Source organism: Tachypleus tridentatus, chromosome 7 (assembly GCF_004210375.1).
Source record: "Tachypleus tridentatus isolate NWPU-2018 chromosome 7, ASM421037v1, whole genome shotgun sequence".
NCBI lineage: Eukaryota > Metazoa > Arthropoda > Merostomata > Xiphosura > Limulidae > Tachypleus > Tachypleus tridentatus.
The window spans coordinates 149,961,007-149,983,669 of record NC_134831.1 but is presented as its reverse complement, the minus strand read 5'-3'; the positions used below and the strand labels follow the sequence as shown (position 1 = coordinate 149,983,669).

The following is a 22,663-nucleotide window of genomic DNA, read 5'->3' as shown; positions in this document are numbered from 1 at the left end:
TTTGTTGTTGTTTTTTGGAAATTAAGCACTTGGATAAATAAATTCAAAGTGATGGATGGTTGTTTTTGTTGTCTCTTAATCAGCACATTTAACAGGCGAAACACATCCATTATGTAACCAATAAACCACATCAAGTTGTTCAGTAATTTTATCATTGTATATATAAATATATATATATATAATTTTCTAGATTGCGTGATCGAGAATCAGTCGAAACTGACAAACGTTTGTCATAGTTATCGAAACTTTGTACACAGTCATTCTTGCCTTTTGTTGTGTCGCAGTTTATTTGTGATAGTTAATGTCAGTACTATGTTTAACATTAAATAATATATATTAATATTTGTTACATTAATGTCACATGATATTATATATATACATATATATACGTATGTATGGATGTTTATGTGTATTTACAAAGTTCACACGACAGTTAACGTCTAAAGAGATTTTATAGAATAGAGATTACATTAAATAGACAATACATCCCTACCAGTGTGTGGGTCGTACTGCAACATATACCTCTCTTGTTCCAGTATACTTAACCTTATGTATCTTATAGAAGGAAAATAAAATTAAATACCTGACTCAACTTTCGATTCGATTTGTTCTTATTGGATCCAAATCTAACAAAGTGGGTTTTTTCTTATAGCGAAGCCACATCGGGCTTTCTGCTGTATTTACAGAGGAATGGGATCCCTGATTTTAATGTTGTAAATTCGAAGACTTACCACTATCCAAGGGGTTATCCATAACTAACAAAGAAGCCATAACAATCGAAAATTAATAAACTAAACCAACTTTTAAACTGAACTAGGAAAAATGTTATCGCAATGAAAAAACGTAAGATTATGATAGATAAATTATATTTTTTGGGGCTCAGAGTATGAAGAATGGTCGTGATGAAGACATAATCTTACAGACTTAAAATACATAAGTTATTTGATAATTATCAAGTCAAAATCCCTTGCCATAAGAGAAGTAAACATTTTACTCAAGTATTTTCCACAGACGAAACAAGAACATATAATTAAACGGTTCTTAGAATTAACATATGTGTAAAAATCACATATAAAGGAAAAACTTCTGTAATAACAGTGTAGTAAACAATATGCGAACAAAAGGTTTTTACATTTAGTCAAGAACAGAAATTACGGGATTGTTGTAGCAGTCGTAACCCAACAAAAATATATAAAAATTAGGACTTCATAATTAATGACTTAGTCAGACACAAATGTAAATGAAAGGTTTTGGACAAGTTACGTATTACGATTTCAAATAGCTAGCTTCCTCAGTGGCACAGCGGAATGTCAGCGCACTCATACCGCTACAAACCAGGTTTCGATACCCTTGGCGGGCAGACCCCAACTAGACCATTATATAGTTTTGTGCTTAATTTCAAATAACCGGAAATTTTAACTTAGGACTTAATTGAATGTCAATATCTATCAAATTTATATTTGTCAACAAGATTGAGACACAAAATTATCTTTCTCAACACAAATATATATTTATATACAAATAACAATAAAATTTATAATTACAAATAATTGTTTATTGTTTGTTTGTTTTGAATTTCACGCACAGCTACATGGGGGATATTTGCGCTAGCTGTCCCTAATTTAGCATTGTAAGAACAGAGGGAAGGCAGCTAGTCATCACTACCCACCACCAACCCTTGGGCTACCCTTTTACCAACGAATAGTGAGATTGATCGTAATATTATAACGCCCCCACTGCTAAAAGGGCGAGAATGTTTGATGTGACAGGGATTCGAACTCGCGACCTGGAGGTTACGAGCCTAGCGTCCTAGTAGTCTGGATACGTTAGGCCATAGTGGTTTATATACAAGAGTTTTACAAACTTATATACAAACCTGAGTCTTCTAAGAACTGATCTGGAATTGAATCGATTATCGACTTTCACGGAGAATGAATTAATTCTATATTGATTTTGTTAATTTTCGCTTAATGGCTAGCGTCATGGAGCTTAAAAGCTGACTTCTCTTTGACGAAGATATCTAATGTCCTTGTAGAAATACTGACGTTCGAAATTTATTCACTGAAGTTAAACGGATTATAATGTTCGAAATCCATAAACGTTACTGGTCAAATATATGTAGTTTTCCTATTAATTAGTGTTTATCACAATTATAGCGTCCGAGGTTTGTAGTGTACTGATTGTAGCAGACCAACAATATTATTCAACTGTCTCCCCAGTGTGTATAATCAATGATGACCCAACATATATAACAAGAATACTGTTATGAAATAAAAAGTAACCATTTTATAATTACTAAATAATACAAACCGGAACTTTCTACTTGACACAAAGAATAATGTCCAGTATAAAGTGAGCTTTTCCCATATATATCTAAGATATATAACATGTATCAACACACACATTTTCACGGATAATAACAGACTCACCAGTTATTGTTGATATGGTCAACAGGATCCTTACAACGTTTACAAAAAAATTACCTTAGATCACGTCGGGATCAAGAATAGTAATTAATTTTGGGGAATAGTTTAATTAAAAAATCTTCTTTCAACTTAAAGGAACATAACCTTATTTCTCACTTAAAAATACACGTCAACGGCACATACGCCTTTTACGATTCTCGATAGTTCACTTTTTTCAACTGTTGGTTCGAACTCGGATAGAAAGGACGAAAGTAAATATACATAACACACTGAGTTAATTTAGAAGTTTAAGGCTCAATTTTTTTTCCCTTTTTATCAGAAGTGTCAGATACTTTAACAGTTTGTTAAAATATATATTTTATTTTACAAAAAATAAACTACTAAAATGGTGTTGTTTTTTTATTCATCAAATAAAATATAATTATTTATTAATAATATAATCATTTCGTGTTACTAACAGTATTAATGTTAAATTTGACACATTAAATGAGGTAAATAAGGAAGTTCAGCTGGCCCAACAACACTGGTATTTATGTACATATATACATTGTTGATTCTTATGCTCGAGTACCTAAAACTAGGAGAACTTTTGCAATACGCATTTAACAATATACGTTACAGGCACTTCTAAATATATATATATATTAAACTAAAATAAACACAGATATTAAAATAAGTACATAACAGTAAATCCTTTTCGGATAACTGGTTCAGTAAAATATAAAAATAACGAAACTATTTTGATTTTATGATTAAATCATTCATAAAAGAAAAGTTTATTATCCATTTGTAAAATCAATCATTAAGGGTTTGAACTTCTGCCAAACACAACAGCAAAGTGATGATCTGGAACTTAATAAACCTTACATTTGAAAGGGCTTTGAATATTAATTTCAGCGGAACCACATAAAAATATGAAATTAAGGATTTATCTATAAACATAGATCAGGAGTAGTTTTAGTTTGTCTGTTTCAACACAAAACCACACAATGTGTGGGAAGTCTGACTCCAAATTTTAGCTTTGTAAGTCTATAAAGTTTCCTCTCTGGCAAGGCGGTTAAAGAACTCGAGTCGTAATCTAAGGGTCGCGGGTTCGAATCCCCGTCACACAAAAAAGCTCATCCTTTCAGCCGTGGGGGGCGTTATTATGTGACGGTCAATCTCATTATTTAATGGTAAAGAGGAGTCCAAGAGTTGGCGGTGGGTGGTGATGACTAGCTGTCTTCCCTCTAGTCTTACACTACAAAATTAGGGGCGGCTAGCGCAGATAGCCCTCGTGTAGTTTTGCTCGAAATTCAAAACAATCAAACAAAATTCTCGCTCACCCACCATTGACGAAGATCAGTGAAGTTAATGCTTGAGCGAAATAAAAAAAGAAAACGAAGACGAAGAAGAAAGAATGTGTTTACGATTTAATTTACAACATACAGTCATAAAAGGTTTCTAAATTAATAAAACGGTTAAATTGTGTAAACAAAAGGCTTTACATTGATGATTTAGTAAAAGCTGCACAGAAAGAAAAGGTTTTGGCACACGCGCAATCTATTATCAAGTATAAGTTAACTCCAACGTTGAGTGAACACCTTTCACGAGACGTACCTTCGAATTCAATACGAATGTTTTTTATAATATAAAAACATGCAAATATATATATTTATTAACAGCTAGTTTGATAAACTTATGCGAAGTCTGACTTGTGAGCGCAATAACATAAAAATACCGCAAAAAACAAACTACTCTCCTATATATATATATATTCTGGGAATTATTTTTGGTGTCATCTTAAGGAAAATGATAAAATTATCCAAAAAAATTCATTTTACAACAACCGTTGCAAAATATAAATTACTTCACAATAGCAATTTATGGAGGGTTTTTTTTATTTAAGTACGTATTCATCTTGATGTTGTATAATTTAAGTAATACTAATTAATTCCATGTTTATCCCAATTATGAAATATTAATGGTGTTTTTCAACAGGCTATATTTTCAACTTCACCATCTAAATCCACATAAAATGAATAAGTTATATTTGAGTTGAATAGTTTATATTTCAAAACGATATCTTGTGAAGGACTCTGTTTATTCAAAATTACTGATTTTGTGACCAATGTATGACTAACATTTTTATCATTACATTAAATATACTTCTCAAGTACGTATTTTTTGTTATTTCAAACGCAACTTTGTGAAGTCCATCTAGTTTTTTCCCAGTAGAATGTTAGAGTTCAATTTGTCTCTCCTTATCTTAATGTTTGGAGTAAATCTACAAAGATTGAACTAGGGCAATGACACCACGTTTCAAATATCTTATGGGTAAGTCTTTAATACACACGTCCGAGTAAACTAACTTTTGCTCCGAAATAAGATCCAAAATATTCCAGTCATAATCCAAATAATTTTGTATTTATAAAGTTCTAAGCGTTTCAACAATAAGTCAAAAACACGTAGAATAAATTTATACATGATTAAGGTCTTATTTAGATACGATTTTGCTAAAATATTAACTAATCATTAAAAAGGAAAATATATGTATGCATTCTACTGTAAGAGGATTTGTTTCAGAGTAAAATTACATTGGGCTATCTGCTGTGTCTACCGCGATGAATAGAACCCTGGATCTTAACGTTGCAAGTCCCATCGCGTGACAGAAAAATCTCTTGAATAGTTTTTTCCCAAAGATGAATCAAGTCAATTTATTTGGTAAAAGTAAACAGCAAGAATTTTAAATTATTTTGTTTTAAACTGTTATATCTTAAAAGAAAAATCAAGACTAAAGAAATTAAGTACCGATTCTAATTTACTACATTGTAGTAACTTTTGATTATCACGGTGTCCTATTCTGACAAATAATTTCACGTTTCGACAGCTGTGAATATTTTCTGATTAAATGAAAGTTTACATGATTATATACATTTGTTAGCTCTTACGTAAAAGCATGGTTAAACATACATATATACAATAGGATAAATCTAAGTGCAACGCAATTAATTATAGGTTTAATTTAAAGTTACAATACAGTATGCCGAAATAAAATGTGAATTGACGCAAAGTTATTGGTTCGAAGTTATGCCGAACTTTCACCACTTGTGACTTATATTAGTCTAGTATTAAGTGCTATATGGACTAAACTGCATTAATTCATCACCATTTGTAAGTAAGAGCAAGATTTTGCCGTAACCATTGATAAGATTAACAGGAAACTTACAACGTTTACAAAGAAATATTACTCTATATCACATTGAGTATAAGAACATTAAGTCCAGTGTATCGTCTGATTAAAAATCTTATTTTTTCAGTTAAATAAACGATAGACTTGTTTCTCATTTTAAAATACACGTCGATGGCACATACACTATTTATAATTGCAGATAATTTACTTCTTTCAACTGTTGGTTCGAACTCGGAGTAAAAGTATATAACACAGTAAGTTGATTTAGAAAGTTTTAGGTTCAAATCTTTTTTTTCCTTTTACCAAAGGAATAGCAATTATTGATAAATACACAAGACATTACAAATGTCCAATTATTTTTCTTTGCAACTCACAATACAAAAAACCTAGTGGTTAATACATTCAATTCGCAATATGCGCGTCAAAAGACAAAATCCCGTCACAAAAGACCCACGCCCTGGATGCGTTATTAACTTATGGTTAACCCCACTATTCACTGATAAAGTGCAACCCAATAGTTGTGTTTTAGTTTGTTGCTTTTTTTATGGCCAAGCAATATCATAATGAACGAACAATTTCCGTGTTTGATTAATTTTAATAAAAAAAACAACTAAAACAAACGTGACAATAAAAAACGGTAATACATAATGCAGTTGTACTTTATAATCTGCCCTTTATTTGATATATCCTACCGTGTCAAACATTGCGTGTTTTATTAAATGACCAACGAATGTGAAAAAATCAACAAAACAAAAACCACTGACTTAACAATTCACCAGAATATTAAGTTACTTAGCTGAAAATTAATACAATTTATCTATTTTTCATAAACCTAAACCACAAAATAAAAACATAACTGACAATAACTTCTGCTGTTTCATAATATAAAAACGTTGTTTTCGTAGGAACTTTGCTGGGCGATGAGAGCCTGTCTAGAAAGGTAGATATTTTAAAGGTGAGTACATCATCCATGGAAGGCATCGATATTTCTTCTGCAAAATCGAAATAAGGTGGAATTTGAAAACACTATTCTTCTCACTGTACATATTCTTTGGTCAAACAATTAATCCTTTCTCTAATGTCGAAGTTTTCAATTATTAATTATTAAAGAAGGAATTTAGAAGTCATCTTTATACTATGCCAATTACCCAAAGTCCATTTATGAAATATCTTATTATTAGTGTTGTTCTTGAACGATTGGACTATGCATATAGATTCAGCCTCTAGAATGTAGCAAGTCTCAGTTTTTGCTTCATGAATGTTATATTTTGACATAATTATACAGATATACTTCAGCAAAAATAATGTTTGATGACATTAGTTTGATAATTTGTAAGAAATCCTTTTGGGAGAAAAATAAACTTAAACATGCAACATTTTCACTACCAACTGAAGTAAAATACATTTTGACAACTCCATAAGCAATTAAAAAGTTAAGCTAAATGCAATGAATAATTTTAGCTCCTAAAATATTTCCATACTTCACTAATAATGTAGTGAAGCCTGAAAAATGAAACATTAATCAAGATGAAGTGTCAATCACCTCTTACAACATACACAAACTTGTTCAAGATGTTACGTTAAAATACAACAAAGGATAACAAAGACTAGTTTTATTATTTCATTTTATTCTTTTGCTGAGTATATTCAGTAATACAGCTGATTACAATGTTCGTTAGTCAAAAGGGAAATAAGACTGACTATGTAAAAAATAAATAAAAAAATCATATTTATTAATTACCAATTTAATAAATCATTCTCAAAACTTTAACTATAAAATGAGAATAACTAAAATACGTATATAAAATCCTACTCAAATTTATTTGATTTGGATAGAAAATGTATTTCTTCATTTTTTATTTTTAGAAAGGTTACAAAAGCTTTTAAATTTGAGAAAAGAAAACTACAAATTGAAAAACAGAAAGAAAAAAACCAAAACATGCATTTAGAGCTACATGATTTGATTTTAATAGTAAATAAACTAATAGGGTCTTGGTGAGGTCAAAGATAAAGCAATATGCAAATGCACTATTGAAGTATAAATCTAAATAGTACAACATGAAGTTTTCATCGTACAAAAAATTACACATGCAAGATTGATATAATGGAAATTTTTCATGCTTTCTTTGTATATAATAATACTTCATTTGTGACAATGTGTGAGTGAAAAACAAAACAGTTGCAAAGGTCATACAAAGTGGTATATAATTGTACTTTACATGACTGAGCAAGATTACAAAAATCATTAATTACTCCTGAAAAGTTAACTGATTTAGCCATGGTAAGTAGTATGTTAATGTCATTAACAAACCTGATTTATAGAAAACTATTACAGTAACCATTATTCTCTTCACGTGCATACTTTCAATTGTACTAAACTTCATAAACCATAATTTTTTTCAGTTTCTCCTCAAGTAACAACTTTAAAGTTACACAACTATTTTCTCTATTTCACACTAGTAATGTTATTAAAAATACAACAAAGCAAATCACACAGCTTTCTTTGTGAAGATTTTGATGATTATCATTTCTGTCTTTTTGTTTTAAAGAAATCATGAAACTAACAAACTGTTACAAATTATATTTTTTATACTCCAGATTAATGTCAGTACCAATAATCTATATTAGAATACTAGCATTTTAAATCTTGTTCATTAATATTTAACAATTTTTATGCAACATACACCTCTGTTCTAGACCAATGATATTGTAAAAAATCTTTACTAACACAATCTTTTTCCATATCATATAAAGTACTTTCAACATTTACTATAGCCTTATATCTTATTTGCTGTGTGTCAGATGAAGTAATTACAGATAGATCTATATGTAATGATGATACTAAAGAAAATGTTATATAGACATGTGGTATTACTTCCAGAAAGAGAAGCCTGTTTATAGCAGTGATACTAAAGACAGTTATGTAGTTGTATGATAATACTTCCAGGAAGAGAAGTTGTATTTATACAGAGATGATACTTTAAAAAAAGAAAGAAAAAGTGATATATATGGTAATACTTCCACAAAGAGAATTCTTTACACAGTGATGTTAAGATAAGTGATGTATGTGATTATGTTTCTAGCCCCAAGGACACAAATTTTATTAATAATGGTAAAGATAAACTGATTATCTTATGATGCTCTCACGAAACAGAAAAGTATGTGGTTTATGTTTACACTAAAAACAGTTACATACAAACACGTTTTCATGAGGACAGAGAGAGATGCCCATAGTGACAATACGATTGCCACAAACAGTAACAGTGCTATCGAAATTATGTACTGAGATTCCACAAAGAGAAATATACAAGATAATGATGTATATAATCAGTACTCTTGATAAAACTGACACTGAAATTTAGATGGGTTTATCACATACATAAATGAAGATTCAGTGTTTATGTTGCTGTTTCATCATGAGGCACAATATGTAGGCTAATTTCTGCTTCATAAAATAGAACAAGTTCATCTCCAACCTAGTCCCACAAGTTAAGTAATTGTATTACTCACAACTTCAGAATAATCTTACCTATAACTTTTATCAAAATTATAAGTTAACAATTACACAAATGATGCTTGTGAAGGCAAAAGAAACTAACTGGTAAGGTAATAAAAACGTTCAAACAAATATATGAAATATCAGTACGTGCCATGCAAACTTGGACTAGTACAACTCTTAAAGAAGAAACATACAAAAGAATGTATTTTGAGTATACTGGAAATAATTTTACTGGTAGTGCTGGTAGCAAAAGCTTACCAAAATGTATATAAAATATTTTCTGTGTTAACATGAATAACAAAAACAACACTCAAATATAAATAAAGATCATCCTGGTAGAACAAAGCATAGTAGCAAAACAGGACTATGAAGAAACATTAGAGCTGGCCTATTGTTAGTAAAATACACCTGAGAACCAAGTTCAAAGATGGAATTCGTATACAGAACCCATGATAAGCTGAGGTTGTGTGTTTAAGCTTCAGTTTCACCTCTAAGTCTAGATCTAGCAAAATCTTCAAAAACAAAATCTTCTTGAGCAGAAGAACAGTTGGTACTTTCTCTGCAAAACAAAATAAAAACAATCACATCATCATTGTGTATATAAATGACAATTTACTTTTTCATAGATAATGAAAGTAAAACAATGAGTCTCAGATTCTCTTCACAGATCTTTGTGATGTATGAAAAAATAAATGTTCTTGAACCATCAAAAATAGTTTTCTAAAACCACCACAGCAAAGCAACAATTTTATTATAATTGTATGCATAAAAGGGATTTATGTATACATTAATAAAATTATATAAACTTCCAAAATTGTAGTTTCTTTAGCCTCTATAACAAATTATAAAACATCAATAAATAATTGAATAATACTCAACAAAGACTGATTATCTCCTTTTCTAATATACATCATCTAGAACTGAAGATGAAACTGGCAAGCAACAATTAAACATTTTCTTTTATATTGTATTATAATGTGTGAATTTCTAGTACTTATCACTGATTATGATTTTAACAGTTTCCTGCACTTTTAGAAATATATTAAAATTGAGGTTGCTGAGCAAGATGAAGCAGTAGCTTGGTACTCGAGCTGACTAGTAAATCTAACATGTTTAACATTTGTAATCTTAAGGGGTAAAGTTTATTTTAATCAAACCTTTAATAAGTATATTACATATACAAAAATTAAACTTCAAACATTAACATCATTAGAAACAATTTTTCTTATAATAATGATAAATGAAATAGTTTAAAACATACATACACACACAGGGTGTCCCAAAAAGAAAGTTGAATAACTTGTTTGAGGTAACAACCAAATTAAAAAAAATACCTTCTAAAGCTTATACATTTTATTGAAGTTAATTATTATTGTTGTTATTTACGAGTGTTTTACTTACATTTAAGAACAGGCCCTATTTTGAGTAAAATAACTTGAGAAGTTCTCCCAGTTTCATCCCTTTGGATCTTTATCTTTGGGGGCTTTCAACAACAAAAAATATCATAACACAACAAGAGATCTCTAAGACTATTTGTTTTTGAATATTGTGCAAAGCAACATGAGGGCTATCTGCACTAGCCATTCCTAATTTAGCAGTGTAAGGCTGGAGAGAAGACATAGTTATTGCCACCCACTACCAACTCTTGGGCTACTCTTTTAACCAATGAATAATAGAATTGACTATAACACTATAATACCCTCATGGCTGAAAGGGCAAGTATGTTTGGTGTGATGGAGATTCAAACCTGCAACCCTTGAATTAAGAGTTGAGTGCCCTAACCACCTGGCCACTCCAGGCCAGATCTCTAGGATCTGTAATGCTGTCTTATCCATCCCTATAGCTGTATTGGAAAACATGGTCTTAGATATAGGTTTATAATAGCTAATGATGGAAAAAATTAGAGGTTTATTAAATAAAATACAATTTGAAAGTCTTGAGAATATATTTTGTTTTGAACTTTGTTATCTCAATTAACAAATTTCAATTTTCTTTGGGACACCGCACGCGCATATGTGTGTGTGTGTACGTGTGTGTGTGTGAGCATGTGTCTATATATATTTCATTGCATTTTATAATCAACTGAAATGGTTTACGAAACATGGAAGAAAGGAAAAACTATTTAATGCTTCAAGGAACCCAGAAATAGAATAAAAAATTGGACTTGTTTTGAAAACAGTTCTCTACAGCTGGTATCAAGATACTATCATATTTAGCAATTTTATGTTTTGCCTGTTAGAATGTTCAATGTCGTGAACTTGCCACAAATATTAGATGAAAATATTCATGTTAAATGCATAGGAGGTCCCAGCAATAGTTCATTGGATTAACCACAATACTGATGGCATTAATTTCCTTTTTGCAACTCGTATTATGCACCATGTGCTGGCAGTGTTATGGATCTATTAGCAATTTAATGCACGTTTTAAGAATTGTTTAAAATTGGGTAATTCTAAGGTTAACTGCTTATCAAAATTTTTATTTCACTTTTCACCAGTGTATACACTTATACATTCTGTTCAATTTTCTTACTAATTTAATGAATGTTGGAGCAACTAGTCAACCAATTCTCATAAAACACAAAAGTATTTCCTAAACTTATTGAAAATGAGTGTAAATGGGGTTGAATTTGTTAGAAAATATAAATCATATTAAGGAGTAAGAATTTTGTTTGTTTGTTTTGGAATTTCACACAAAGCTACTCGAGGGCTATCTGTGCTAGCCGTCCCTAATTTAGCAGTGTAAGACTAGAGGGAAGGCAGCTAGTCATCACCACCCACCGCCAACTCTTGGGCTACTCTTTTACCAACGAATAGTGGGATTGACCGTCACATTATACACCCCAACGGCTGGGAGGGCGAGCATGTTTAGCGCGACCCTCAGATTACGAGTCGCACGCCTTACGCGCTTGGCCCTGCCAGGCCAAGGAGTAAGAAGATGAAAAACTTGATCCAAACAAAAAATAACATTCAAGCTTATCAACTGCATCTAGAAAATTTGACAACCTCATTAAACAACAAAAAGACACTTTTGTGAAAAATTAACCCAGATCAACTTACATTGAAATTGATGTGAAACATGAAGAATTCACAGAAATGTTTATCTGCCAAGATGGGCAAGTAGAATAAAATAGCAAACACAAATAACTTGCTTCAGGAATTGTGAGCACAGTATTTTTCAAACACTGAAAATAAGATCTAGACTTGTGTTGAGGCAAAACACAAACCCTTCAATTTCCATATATCAAACTCATAATATTTACAATACTAACATTTATTTTCTAACTTTTTGTCTCATGCTGGAGAAAGTTTCAGTTTGTGTTTGCTTTCTTATTTGTAATTTAGTAGAAAACAAAGGTGAGAGAACTTTGTTCAGGCCCACAACTACACACCCACAACACTAAAGAGAATGAACACACTGTGTGAAATTTAAAATGGTATAAAAAACAAACAGTAATCAAGCAATAGTCACTGTCTGTCATGTTTAACTTCCATGATTCATGCATTATTCTACTTTGTTGTGATTATTTCTACTTGAAAAGTCAAGAGAGTAAGTAATGATGCCTTCAGTGAATGTTTTGACAATCAACAATTTCTATCCAGTTGGACTGAGCAATCAATGGACAATATACATTAAAAATATAACAAATGTGTACATTTCAACTTGAATATGGTTAAAATTATATTCCACAACTTTTCAGAAACTAACAAAATATAAATCATATTTTTCAGAACTTTGAAAGTTGGATTTATATGAATATATATTTTCCATGATATTCTACAGTTTTTAAGTATCCATGAAAATTTTGTCAGTAGTAGAGTGTGTTAATTTTACTTCTGCTTAAGTTACAAACTTAAGTGTTTTTCAACCTACTGTCTAAGTAAGATAACAAAAATAACTTTATATATACCATTGTTATTATAGGTTGGGACAGTCAATACTACCAATAAATTTACACTTAGGTGCACTTTGTTCCAAGGGGACATTTAGCTTGTTTTAATTGAGATATTAATCAATAAAAAGTCAATGGCAAATATAATATTTATATTTCATAAATTACATATATTATAATGTATGCAAAAGAACTAGAATAATTAAAACAGCACGTAAGGCTAAACATTTAAGGCAGGTTGTAGTTGGCAGCATTCTCTCTGGCTCAAATTAAGTTGGTTTTTAGAATTTCTTTTTGACAAAACAGAAAAATGCAAAAGGTAATATTTGAGGGATGTGCTCCTCTAGAATCACAGTGTTTCCACTGCCTATGCACAATGGAGCTTTAGAGCACATTGTCATATCATATGGTAATGTGTACAACAAAATATTTTTTACCTAAGAAAATTGTAAGTTGTAGTACTTAACCCAGTTGTATATGTTGCTGTTAATTGTGAAAATTATAAATTAGTTGCATGAGCCCCTGATGCTTATAATCTAGTTATCATGGGTCAATAGTCTTCTGTCATCCGCAGTAATAACTTCATTACTCACGATTTATCCAAGTAATTTCATAAACAAAAACAACGATATTTACGTATCAAACTGTATCAAATTGATATCAACAGGAACACTATTATCCTCCTGACTTTTTTCCGAAATGGACTCTTGACCTGAAGGTGTGTCTGGTGGTTCTTCAGGCTTTGGATGCATCAAAATGAAAGGAAGTTCTGCAACAACATCCCTACAAAATAAATATCCAACATTCTTAAAGTGAGAAACCTTTAACAGTAAACAACACAAACAGATAGCACAAGTTCCTTAAATTCATTAAACTGCAAAAAGAATAAAGTAATACAAAACTTATTTAAAAGTGTATAAAAATACTTAAATTTCTGTATCTGTTTTTAACTTTAGTTTGAAAATTATACAGTTTTTTTTATACAATCATTTCCTTTTCATGGCTTAGTTAGATAAGAATAGATGTTTCTATGTCTATCTTTTGACTGAGGATAAACTGAAGCTACAATGACTCCAACCAAGAACAAATTCAGTTTCAATTTTTTACCTGAAAAGATAACATCATTACTGTGTCCCATACATACATACTGTTAAGAATTTTTTCATATGCAATGAGTAACTAAGTCACAATGTTTAAAATAAATTTTTTTAAATCACAGTAAGCTTCTCATATAATTTTATTTCTTGAGCCAAAACATATAACTTAACATTTTGTTGGATGAAATTATCATCTTCAGGAAACTATTGTTAAATACAAAGAATAATTACATCATGTTAATCACATGGGACAGGGAGTTTCATGCCTTACAGAATATTTTCCACTTTTTTTTAACTTAATGTCAAATACGGAGAAGATTTAACTTTTACTAAGCATATTTCTAAAACACAGAAAATTCTACAGACAGAATAATTACAATTTCTTCAGTTACAATGCCACATATGATCAACATGTAAAGTGCACACAGAAATGCAACAAGTTATGTGTATTCCTAAGAAAACACATGGTAGAAAATTGAAGCTACAATTCCCTCCCTACAGAAAGGTTATAGATTTTTGTTAATGTAACTGCCACTAATATGAAGCACAAATTTTTTCTTTGAACATCTTTCAACCTTTAGGATTACCACAGAAAATGAATTTTTTCTTAAGCAAAAAACAAAACAAAATTTGGGCAACTGTTGATGTTATTAGGAAAATATATATGTACATATATTATCTATTAAAAAATCTGAAATAACTCTCACAAAACACAAACAGAATATTGTTTCCAAACTCAACTCATAAAATGATTTTCTTTTCAAAATATGTTTGATAATAAAGATATTTGAACTCACCCTCCAAGAGGTCCTAGACATAACTTAACTTTTACTTTGTACTGCACTATAATCCCTAAGTTTTCTTTTTGAGAAGGATCTGTGATGCTAGTGAAAACAAATTGTATGTTGAAATACAAATTTATGTAGATGACAAAGTACACTATTACTAAGTATAATTTATGTGTACAAATGTATAAATACTAGTGTAAGAAGTTATATACAAGTATTTTAATCTGTAATACCTAAAGTAGCTGTAACTCAAAATGTAAATACACCAAAAGTTGCCATTTATTTGGAAATCTAGGCTTGAATATTACATAGTCATATTTTCTATTTTAATACTACTGAATTTTGTTAATTCCTAAGAAGTATACATTATAATAAATATTTAACAACAGTTATAACCTTAACAGAATAAAGCAGCTGGCACAACTGCACTTTTAACAGAACAAAGCAGCAAGTACTGCCAGACTATTAATAGAATAAAGCTGATAGTATTGTCATTATTAACACAGTGGAGATGCTAGTTCTTCTATGCAACTAACAGAATGAATGTACTTGTGTATACTACTAATAAAACAAAACTACTACTATTGTTATATTAATAAGAAAATGGGGGGAAAAAAGCAATTTAAAAGATTCATTTTAAAATAAGGATACTGAATGATAAGTCACCCCCACTTCCCTAAAAATATCACCTAATGTTACATTGAATTGTAACACAGTTGGTTACCAAATAGTAGTGAAAAGAAGAGATTATATCAGGAAGACATTTCCAGGTAGAAGATGTTCAACTATTACTATGCCTATTTGCACATGCAAGACATTTACAAAATTGCAACAAAACTGTTGGTAACATTACATTTATATTGTACATGCATTAAGAGAAGAGGAAGTTGCAGTGAGAATAAACAATTAAAATTCCTTCCTAGTTTTTTTCAAAACAATTTTGGGCACATCACACAATTTGTTCTTCTATCTGAGACTCATGTTAATATGTGCACAATTACTTCAAGTTGATACTAATATATAAATAATGCTTTGGCTATTAAAAGATCATTTTCTACAAACTTGACCAGAAGTTCACTTTACTGCCACCATAAAACTTCAATGCTTATTTTTCTACTCATGTTTCTTTTTAAAACTATTCTCTTTAAGGTAACCTAAAGAATCAGTATTAAAAGTACATTTAAGTCTACATAATTGAAAAAAACTGGGTTTTAAAGGTAAAATTTCAAGAAAATTAAAACAACTTAATTATTCCAAAAATATAAAATAAAATTTTAATAAACTATAAAAAAATCAGATTTGATATAACTCGTCTAAACAACATTTTACAATAAGCTAAGCCTAATCTTTAACTGAAAACAATATAATCAATAATATAATGTTTTAACAAAATCCTCATGCATTTTTCTAGATGACAACAAGTAGTTTTGTAACATACTACAATTATATCACAAGATTAGTATTTTACTATCTTTTATTACAATATATTTAATTACTGCAAAGAAATAAGTTGATTTTCAGTGTCATTAATGATAAATAACTAACAATTGTGAGAGATGTTTTCAAGGATAATTTTCAACCTTGATTTATAGCCAGTATTGGGATGTATGTGGGGGAAGGGGGTAGCCTATAACATCTGTATTACTCATAATAACTCCAAAATTGTTGAAGAAACTGATTAAGAATGCAATATCTACAGATTTATTATTTTAACTAATAAAATCATAAACTAATCAGAAATAACAGTAACTTACATGGTGGATGATGCAAGATTTGTGTCCTCGTGTTTTAATTGCCCATCTAATGCTAGACCACGCTTGTCTTTATTATTGGCTAATAGAGGCTTCAAATAGTAAACCTTTGATAATGTAAACCCAGGTCCAACAGGACACCCATCCCTAAAAAATATTTATTTTACATTTTCACTGTGATATTAAAATCACCAAGCTAGAGCTTGTGGTTAATAGATAGATTAACTACATAGCTAAGTGATACACAATGACTGTTGATAATGTCAAGATATTAAAATGCAAATTGAATAACTATTGATAACTACTGAAGGAGTAAAATAGATTTATGAAGAAACAAAGACAAAATATACAACTCAGACATATAATTATAGGTTCAAAAACATTTGAATATATTGGTTTAGTTAAGACAATGATTGAAATTAAATATAATAAAGGTGTTTTTGTAAAAGCCAAAAACAAAATTTTTTATTAGTTTTCACAGGAAATGTTGGTTCATTTAATTCCAAAAATGAACTGCAATTATAAGTTCAAAGTTATTTTAAAACAGCTGGTTTTTACTTTTTACAAAATGAAACTAACGTAAGGGAGGTTTTATAAGTAAAACGGAAATATCAGCATACTCACTCACTCTCCACTGAAGCTACTGAACATTTATACTGTGCTGCAGTAAACAGGCAAATATCAGCAAACTGTCGAACTAGAACATATTATAATGTTAAAAATTAACAGAACTTCTAAAATAGAATATGCTCATAAATATCTTATAAATCCAATCCATTTGCACAGTAAATCAATTTCTTTCTTTAACAGAATATAAATTGTTTTACTCTTCTTAACTGTATAAAACATGCACACACTTAGGCTCTTTGGTTTAAAGTTTTGAAAAACAATTAACTTTTTTTGTTGAAAATTCATCATAGAACAATCCAACAAGTTTGCAATAAAGGACTAACTTAGTTTGTTCATTCATACCTATATGAAACCTATTGATTATTTCTATACTTCAAGACTGGCCTTTTTAAACTCAACTATCAAAAACACAAAATAACCAGAGTCTTATACATGTTTCCAATAAATTCCATTTTACTTTTGTTAAAACCCTTAATCTGTTAATGAAGAATTTTTACTTGAAGGTTAAAAATATTCAGAGAAGACTGTTTATTTTAAAATTTTCACATAAAGCTATCTGTGCACACTTGTTCCTAATTTTGAACTGATAAGACTAAAATGAAGGCATCTAGTGAAATCACCCAACACAAATTCTTGTACTACTCTTGTACAACCATTACTCTTATGAATGCTCACACAGCCCTAAAATGTGGGGTGTGTTTTGGGACAACTGGTTCAAAAATGAGCTATCACAGTCACAATCCAAGGACACTAACTACAGTATCACATTCAGACCAATGCAATAATGACAGAATAAATTTGAACTCACACTTGAATAGATTATCAAGGAAAAACAATATTTCTCTGTGCATATAAAATCTGTAAGTACAAATAAAATTGTGTTGAAACAGAAAATAATAAATACACATTTCATCACCTTCTGACTGTATCAAAATTTGAATTAGTTTCTGAAGGTTCATCATCCAACTTCATGACTGGGGTTTATTTTACACATACCTGATATCTTGACTTTTTTCACTGTCCTATTTGAGTTGTTTGCTATGTGAACATTGACTGCAATATCTTCTCCATGGTGATAGAGCTAAAATATATTACTCCCACATAAAAAAACTTATGAACTTTTTATAGTATCAAAGAAAAAACTAAGAATATCTCATCAAAACTAAGCTAATTACTTTGATCAAAACTAAAAACTGATTCATCAATTAATGAAAACAATTATATATACAATAACTAATAGTATGTAATGTCATAATTCAAGAAAAATAAAAATTTATAATGATTCGAATATATTAAATACAATATTTCACAAGGTTTGGCAATGTAGGTGGTTTAGGTTAGTACTAAAGCTATATAATAAGCTAAGAAAGAAGAACAATCTTATTAATCAAACAAACTATTTGTTTTATCACTGGTGGGGTCCACATACTTTAAAAAATGAGGAATGTTATATGATGATAGCCTGTTATAACACTCAGTAAAAATGAACTAGCCAACAATTTAGAACAAGTCACTACTTTTCTCTCTAAAATAAACATGGAACATGAACAGTAATTGGTGAAATGAACTGCAAAACTGATAGCATTTTATTTATATTTTTTACACTACTCATATTTTGTTAAGGCCTCTTGATTCAATAGGAAAGCAAGGTAATTTGGTGCAAAAACAGTCTAGGAAAATATGTTTAAGAAACTCATTAGATTGGCAATTCCAGCATTAAATGTAAAAATGATAATAATAATACAAATTATTTTAAAAACAAAGAATTACAGTTAAGGAGCAGGCAAAGTATATTACAGAGATTACAAACAATGAATATAAAAGTCTGAAAGAATAAGTTTGCTATTTTTCTAATTAGTTTAAATTAAGGTTAGAAATTATCATAAGATTTAAGTTTTGAGGCAATTTCATGAGTTTAGTTATTTCCCATCTTAATATGGCCTGATGCAATTTACTGAAATATGTTCCACAGTTGTAAATTATATTTCATACAAAATTCTAACAATTTATAAAGAAAATTTATATTTAGATAATTCCCACTGGGTTACAACAATGATTAATGTCAAATTAAGAACAAGAGTACTTAGAAGTAAAGGTTTTAACTATATAATTATTTCAAAGCAATCTATTTTGTTCTTTTTATCATTGTTCAACATTAAAAAAAATAACTTGTACAAAATCACAGTAACAACAAACCTCTTTGTCAAGTGAGGCTTCTAAATGCAACTTATTAGGTGACATCATAAATTCTTTACTGATTTCAACACTGGGCTGTTCCCCTTGCTTGCTTGGTGCATACATCACCTTTCGTATGGCTAACCTAACAGAGTTTCTGAAAATGCATAACACTTAATTTTTTTCACATTCATCTGCTAGAATATTCCTTTAACAGTTCATTTAGTGCTAGGAAACTAAAACCTTTGCTAAGAATAATTGTCAATAAAGGTCCAATAATAAACTCAGAGAAGATGTTTATTATTACCTTTTATGTGGCTTCTCATCCACTGTATCTGCCACATAAGCTTTAAGTTCATAGTCTACTCCACATGGTTTTCCAGTTTCTCCAGAAGCAGGCTGTAAAGTGACTGATGCTGGACAATGAGGAGGAAGCTGAGAGGAAAATAAAGAAAAACAAAAAAATGGGTGTAATAAAATTATGTTACTGCAAAACAAAATTGTCTGATACAAGTTCTTCAGTGTAATCATTTTTACAAACTACAAGCGATGTACGACATTGTTTAAAACCACTTATTAATTTAAAAAAAAACAACATACATTACATAAATTTTCTAAATAACTGTCAGAAACTTACACTTGAGAACATTTACAGATGTAAATAGAAATCATGATGACAATCTTGTAATGCTGAAAAAAATCTATAGCAACATATTTGCAAGAGTTTCAATCTAAATCTCTAGAAAATTACAAAGATGTGATGTGTTTCTGGAGTAATTTTAAAAGAAAACTAATCAAATGTCACTAAGAATAAAGTAAGCCATGGATAATAGTAATAAGTAATATATTAAAAACTTCATCCAGTCTTTAACTTAAACCCATAATTTTTTCCATGTTTTGTAAAAATTATTTTCATTATTTCATAATAATTACCATCATATCTTATAAAATTTCAATTTTCTCAATTCTGTGGTTAATAACATGGTTTGAATTAATTTTCAGTCAAAGAAACAAATTTTATTGGATGTTGTTACTATCCGACACATATATCAGGTATAATAGCCAGATGCTGGCAGTATTCATTCAGGTTTAAGGAGTTAAAAGAAGGTTCAACTGCCAAAATATTGAAATTATTAGGAAAAATTGTTAAATTTTTCAGTATCATAAAAGACAGAGATGAAATAAATCTATTATTGTTTTTGACTTGTCATCATTTTATGCATCAAAAACAAAAGAGAAATCAAATTCATTTAATTTCAAGATGAATTCAACTTGTCTAACAGGAAAATGTTAAGATTCCAATATTGTATTAAAAGTTGCATCATTCCTTTATGACTACTTTCCAGCATAACTTCAACATTTTTTTAAGCTGAACATGTTTCTTTTGATTATGCATGCTTTAAAACAGTTTCCAACTTTTAAGTTATAACTGATGATCCATCTTAGGTTACATTTTACTTTTAACTAAATAAAATATATTATTTCTTATAGATATACAAGGTTTCTGAAGTATTTCAACAAACCTCAAAATAAAAAGGGTAAGCATTTGGGCCGAGTTTCCTGAGAAGACGTTCCTGAAGACGAGTCAGTGGGTGGTTTTTATCAGGATCAGTTGAAAAAGGATACAGCTGCTCTGAGGCAAGGTACAGGTCCTTCCGAAAGTTTAACCCAAGAACATCCAAGTCTTCACGACCATATCGAAATGCTGCAAGAACGTGACCGAATACACGCCTATCTTTCACATACTCAGGATCTACCAAAACCACTCCATCTATCAGGCATAAAATGTAAAAATTCTATGTTATAACAAATTACACAAAATACTACTTTGATCCTGTTGAGTTGAAACAGATCATATATTAAAAATAATTGCTTACAGTATATGTTAACAAAGAGTTGAGTGCATTACATTAAAATAATTCTATAGCCTCACCACACTGTTACCATATTTCAATGTCTGGTCAAACAATTTGATGACTATAATTTGAAATAGCCCTGCAGCACAGTTCTCATTACAAAAAATTTGGTCATGTCTGAAGTATACCAATTCTCCATGTTTACTTTCCATAATCCATATAGTTTGTTAGCACCATTTTGAATACTTCAATCACAAATAATCCATATGTATCATATTTGGTAACATGACCAGTATGCTTTTCATATGAAATTGCATGAATACCCACTTAATTCTTGAGCTATTTGATGTATGCAACCATTAAATATGACATGACTGGAAGCTTTATCTTGGTAAATCCATGTCCTGTAGACCTCCCTTTCCTTTACAAAGTTAGTATTTTTGTATGGTACAAAAGATCCACAACACTAGCGTGACAAACAAAATTCCACTTAACCTTTGTATCCAACTCTGACTCCTAACTTGTAACTTAGCAGCATCCAGCAGTAATCATGGGACCTTTCAAAAATGTTTTGCAACATGCCTTTTACTATCTTTAGAAAATTATCTCACCCCCAGACTGGTAGTAAAGGGTATAGGATTTCTTAGTTATCAAGGTACATACAAGATTTATCACCTTCTACCATTTTTTACTGGCTACGTTCTGTTCACACCACTTTCTGTAGCTGGCCTTCCTTTCCTGGACATGTCTTAGAAGCAGTTCATGTACACAACTCGCACTGCTTTACCAGATAGAGATCTTTCTTCATAAGGTCTTGTTGTCTGGTACATGTGGATAGTTTTTCAACTAACATTTTTGTCAGTGGGCTCACACTTGTTAAGAGATGTCACTCTTTGTTTACCAAATGGGGAGGGAGAGTTTATGACTTGTTGCAAGTGTTCTTTTGGATGATCCTTGCAGCTCAAGTTCATCTACATTCCCCAGTTGCCCAATGTCATTAAGCATAAGAGATATTCCTAACTTGAAAATTCTAAATCCCTGGTTTGAACACAGCTATATGATCTAAGTGTATTAATACTTTGCATCACAGAAAGCTGTTTCATACTCTTCCTAATAGTGATCAATTCTTCAGTGTCATCATACTATCTATAAAATAGTAAATGTCAAATTGTAGATCTAGTAAATGCTATTTCTTTGTTTATTTAGATCATTTGCGATTGTTACATGACCAGCTGATTACAGATTCAAAATCTTGGAAGTATAACTTACTCAACCCTCTGTACTTAGCAATCTGACATTCTTCTGAAAATGTCAGTAACTAAATTACAGTACAACTTTAAGATTACCAAAAACATCTATTACAGAATCATAAAAAAG

At 30.2% G+C, this 22,663-nt stretch overlaps 1 protein-coding gene across 6 annotated transcripts in view; it reads right to left on the bottom strand.

Moving 5' to 3' along the window:
* Positions 1-6,255: 6,255 nt before the first annotated feature.
* Positions 6,256-22,663, bottom strand: part of LOC143256893 (beta-arrestin-1-like) — a 64,238-nt gene continuing 47,830 nt past the window's right edge. For 4 of the 6 annotated variants that reach the window (XM_076514715.1, XM_076514718.1, XM_076514717.1 and 1 more), the window contains 9 exons: positions 20,954-21,201; positions 19,738-19,865; positions 19,452-19,587; positions 18,252-18,336; positions 17,250-17,322; positions 16,629-16,772; positions 14,884-14,970; positions 13,626-13,772; positions 7,207-9,656 (listed from right to left, as the gene is read on the bottom strand). In XM_076514715.1, coding sequence (XP_076370830.1) covers positions 9,569-9,656; positions 13,626-13,772; positions 14,884-14,970; positions 16,629-16,772; positions 17,250-17,322; positions 18,252-18,336; positions 19,452-19,587; positions 19,738-19,865; positions 20,954-21,201 — 1,136 coding nt within the window. In that variant the 3' untranslated portion in view covers positions 7,207-9,568. Of the gene's footprint in view, positions 6,591-7,206; positions 9,657-11,119; positions 12,282-13,625; positions 13,773-14,883; positions 14,971-16,628; positions 16,773-17,249; positions 17,323-18,251; positions 18,337-19,451; positions 19,588-19,737; positions 19,866-20,953; positions 21,202-22,663 lie in introns of those variants that run through there. The other 2 variants (XM_076514719.1, XM_076514720.1) reach the window with 2 other exon arrangements.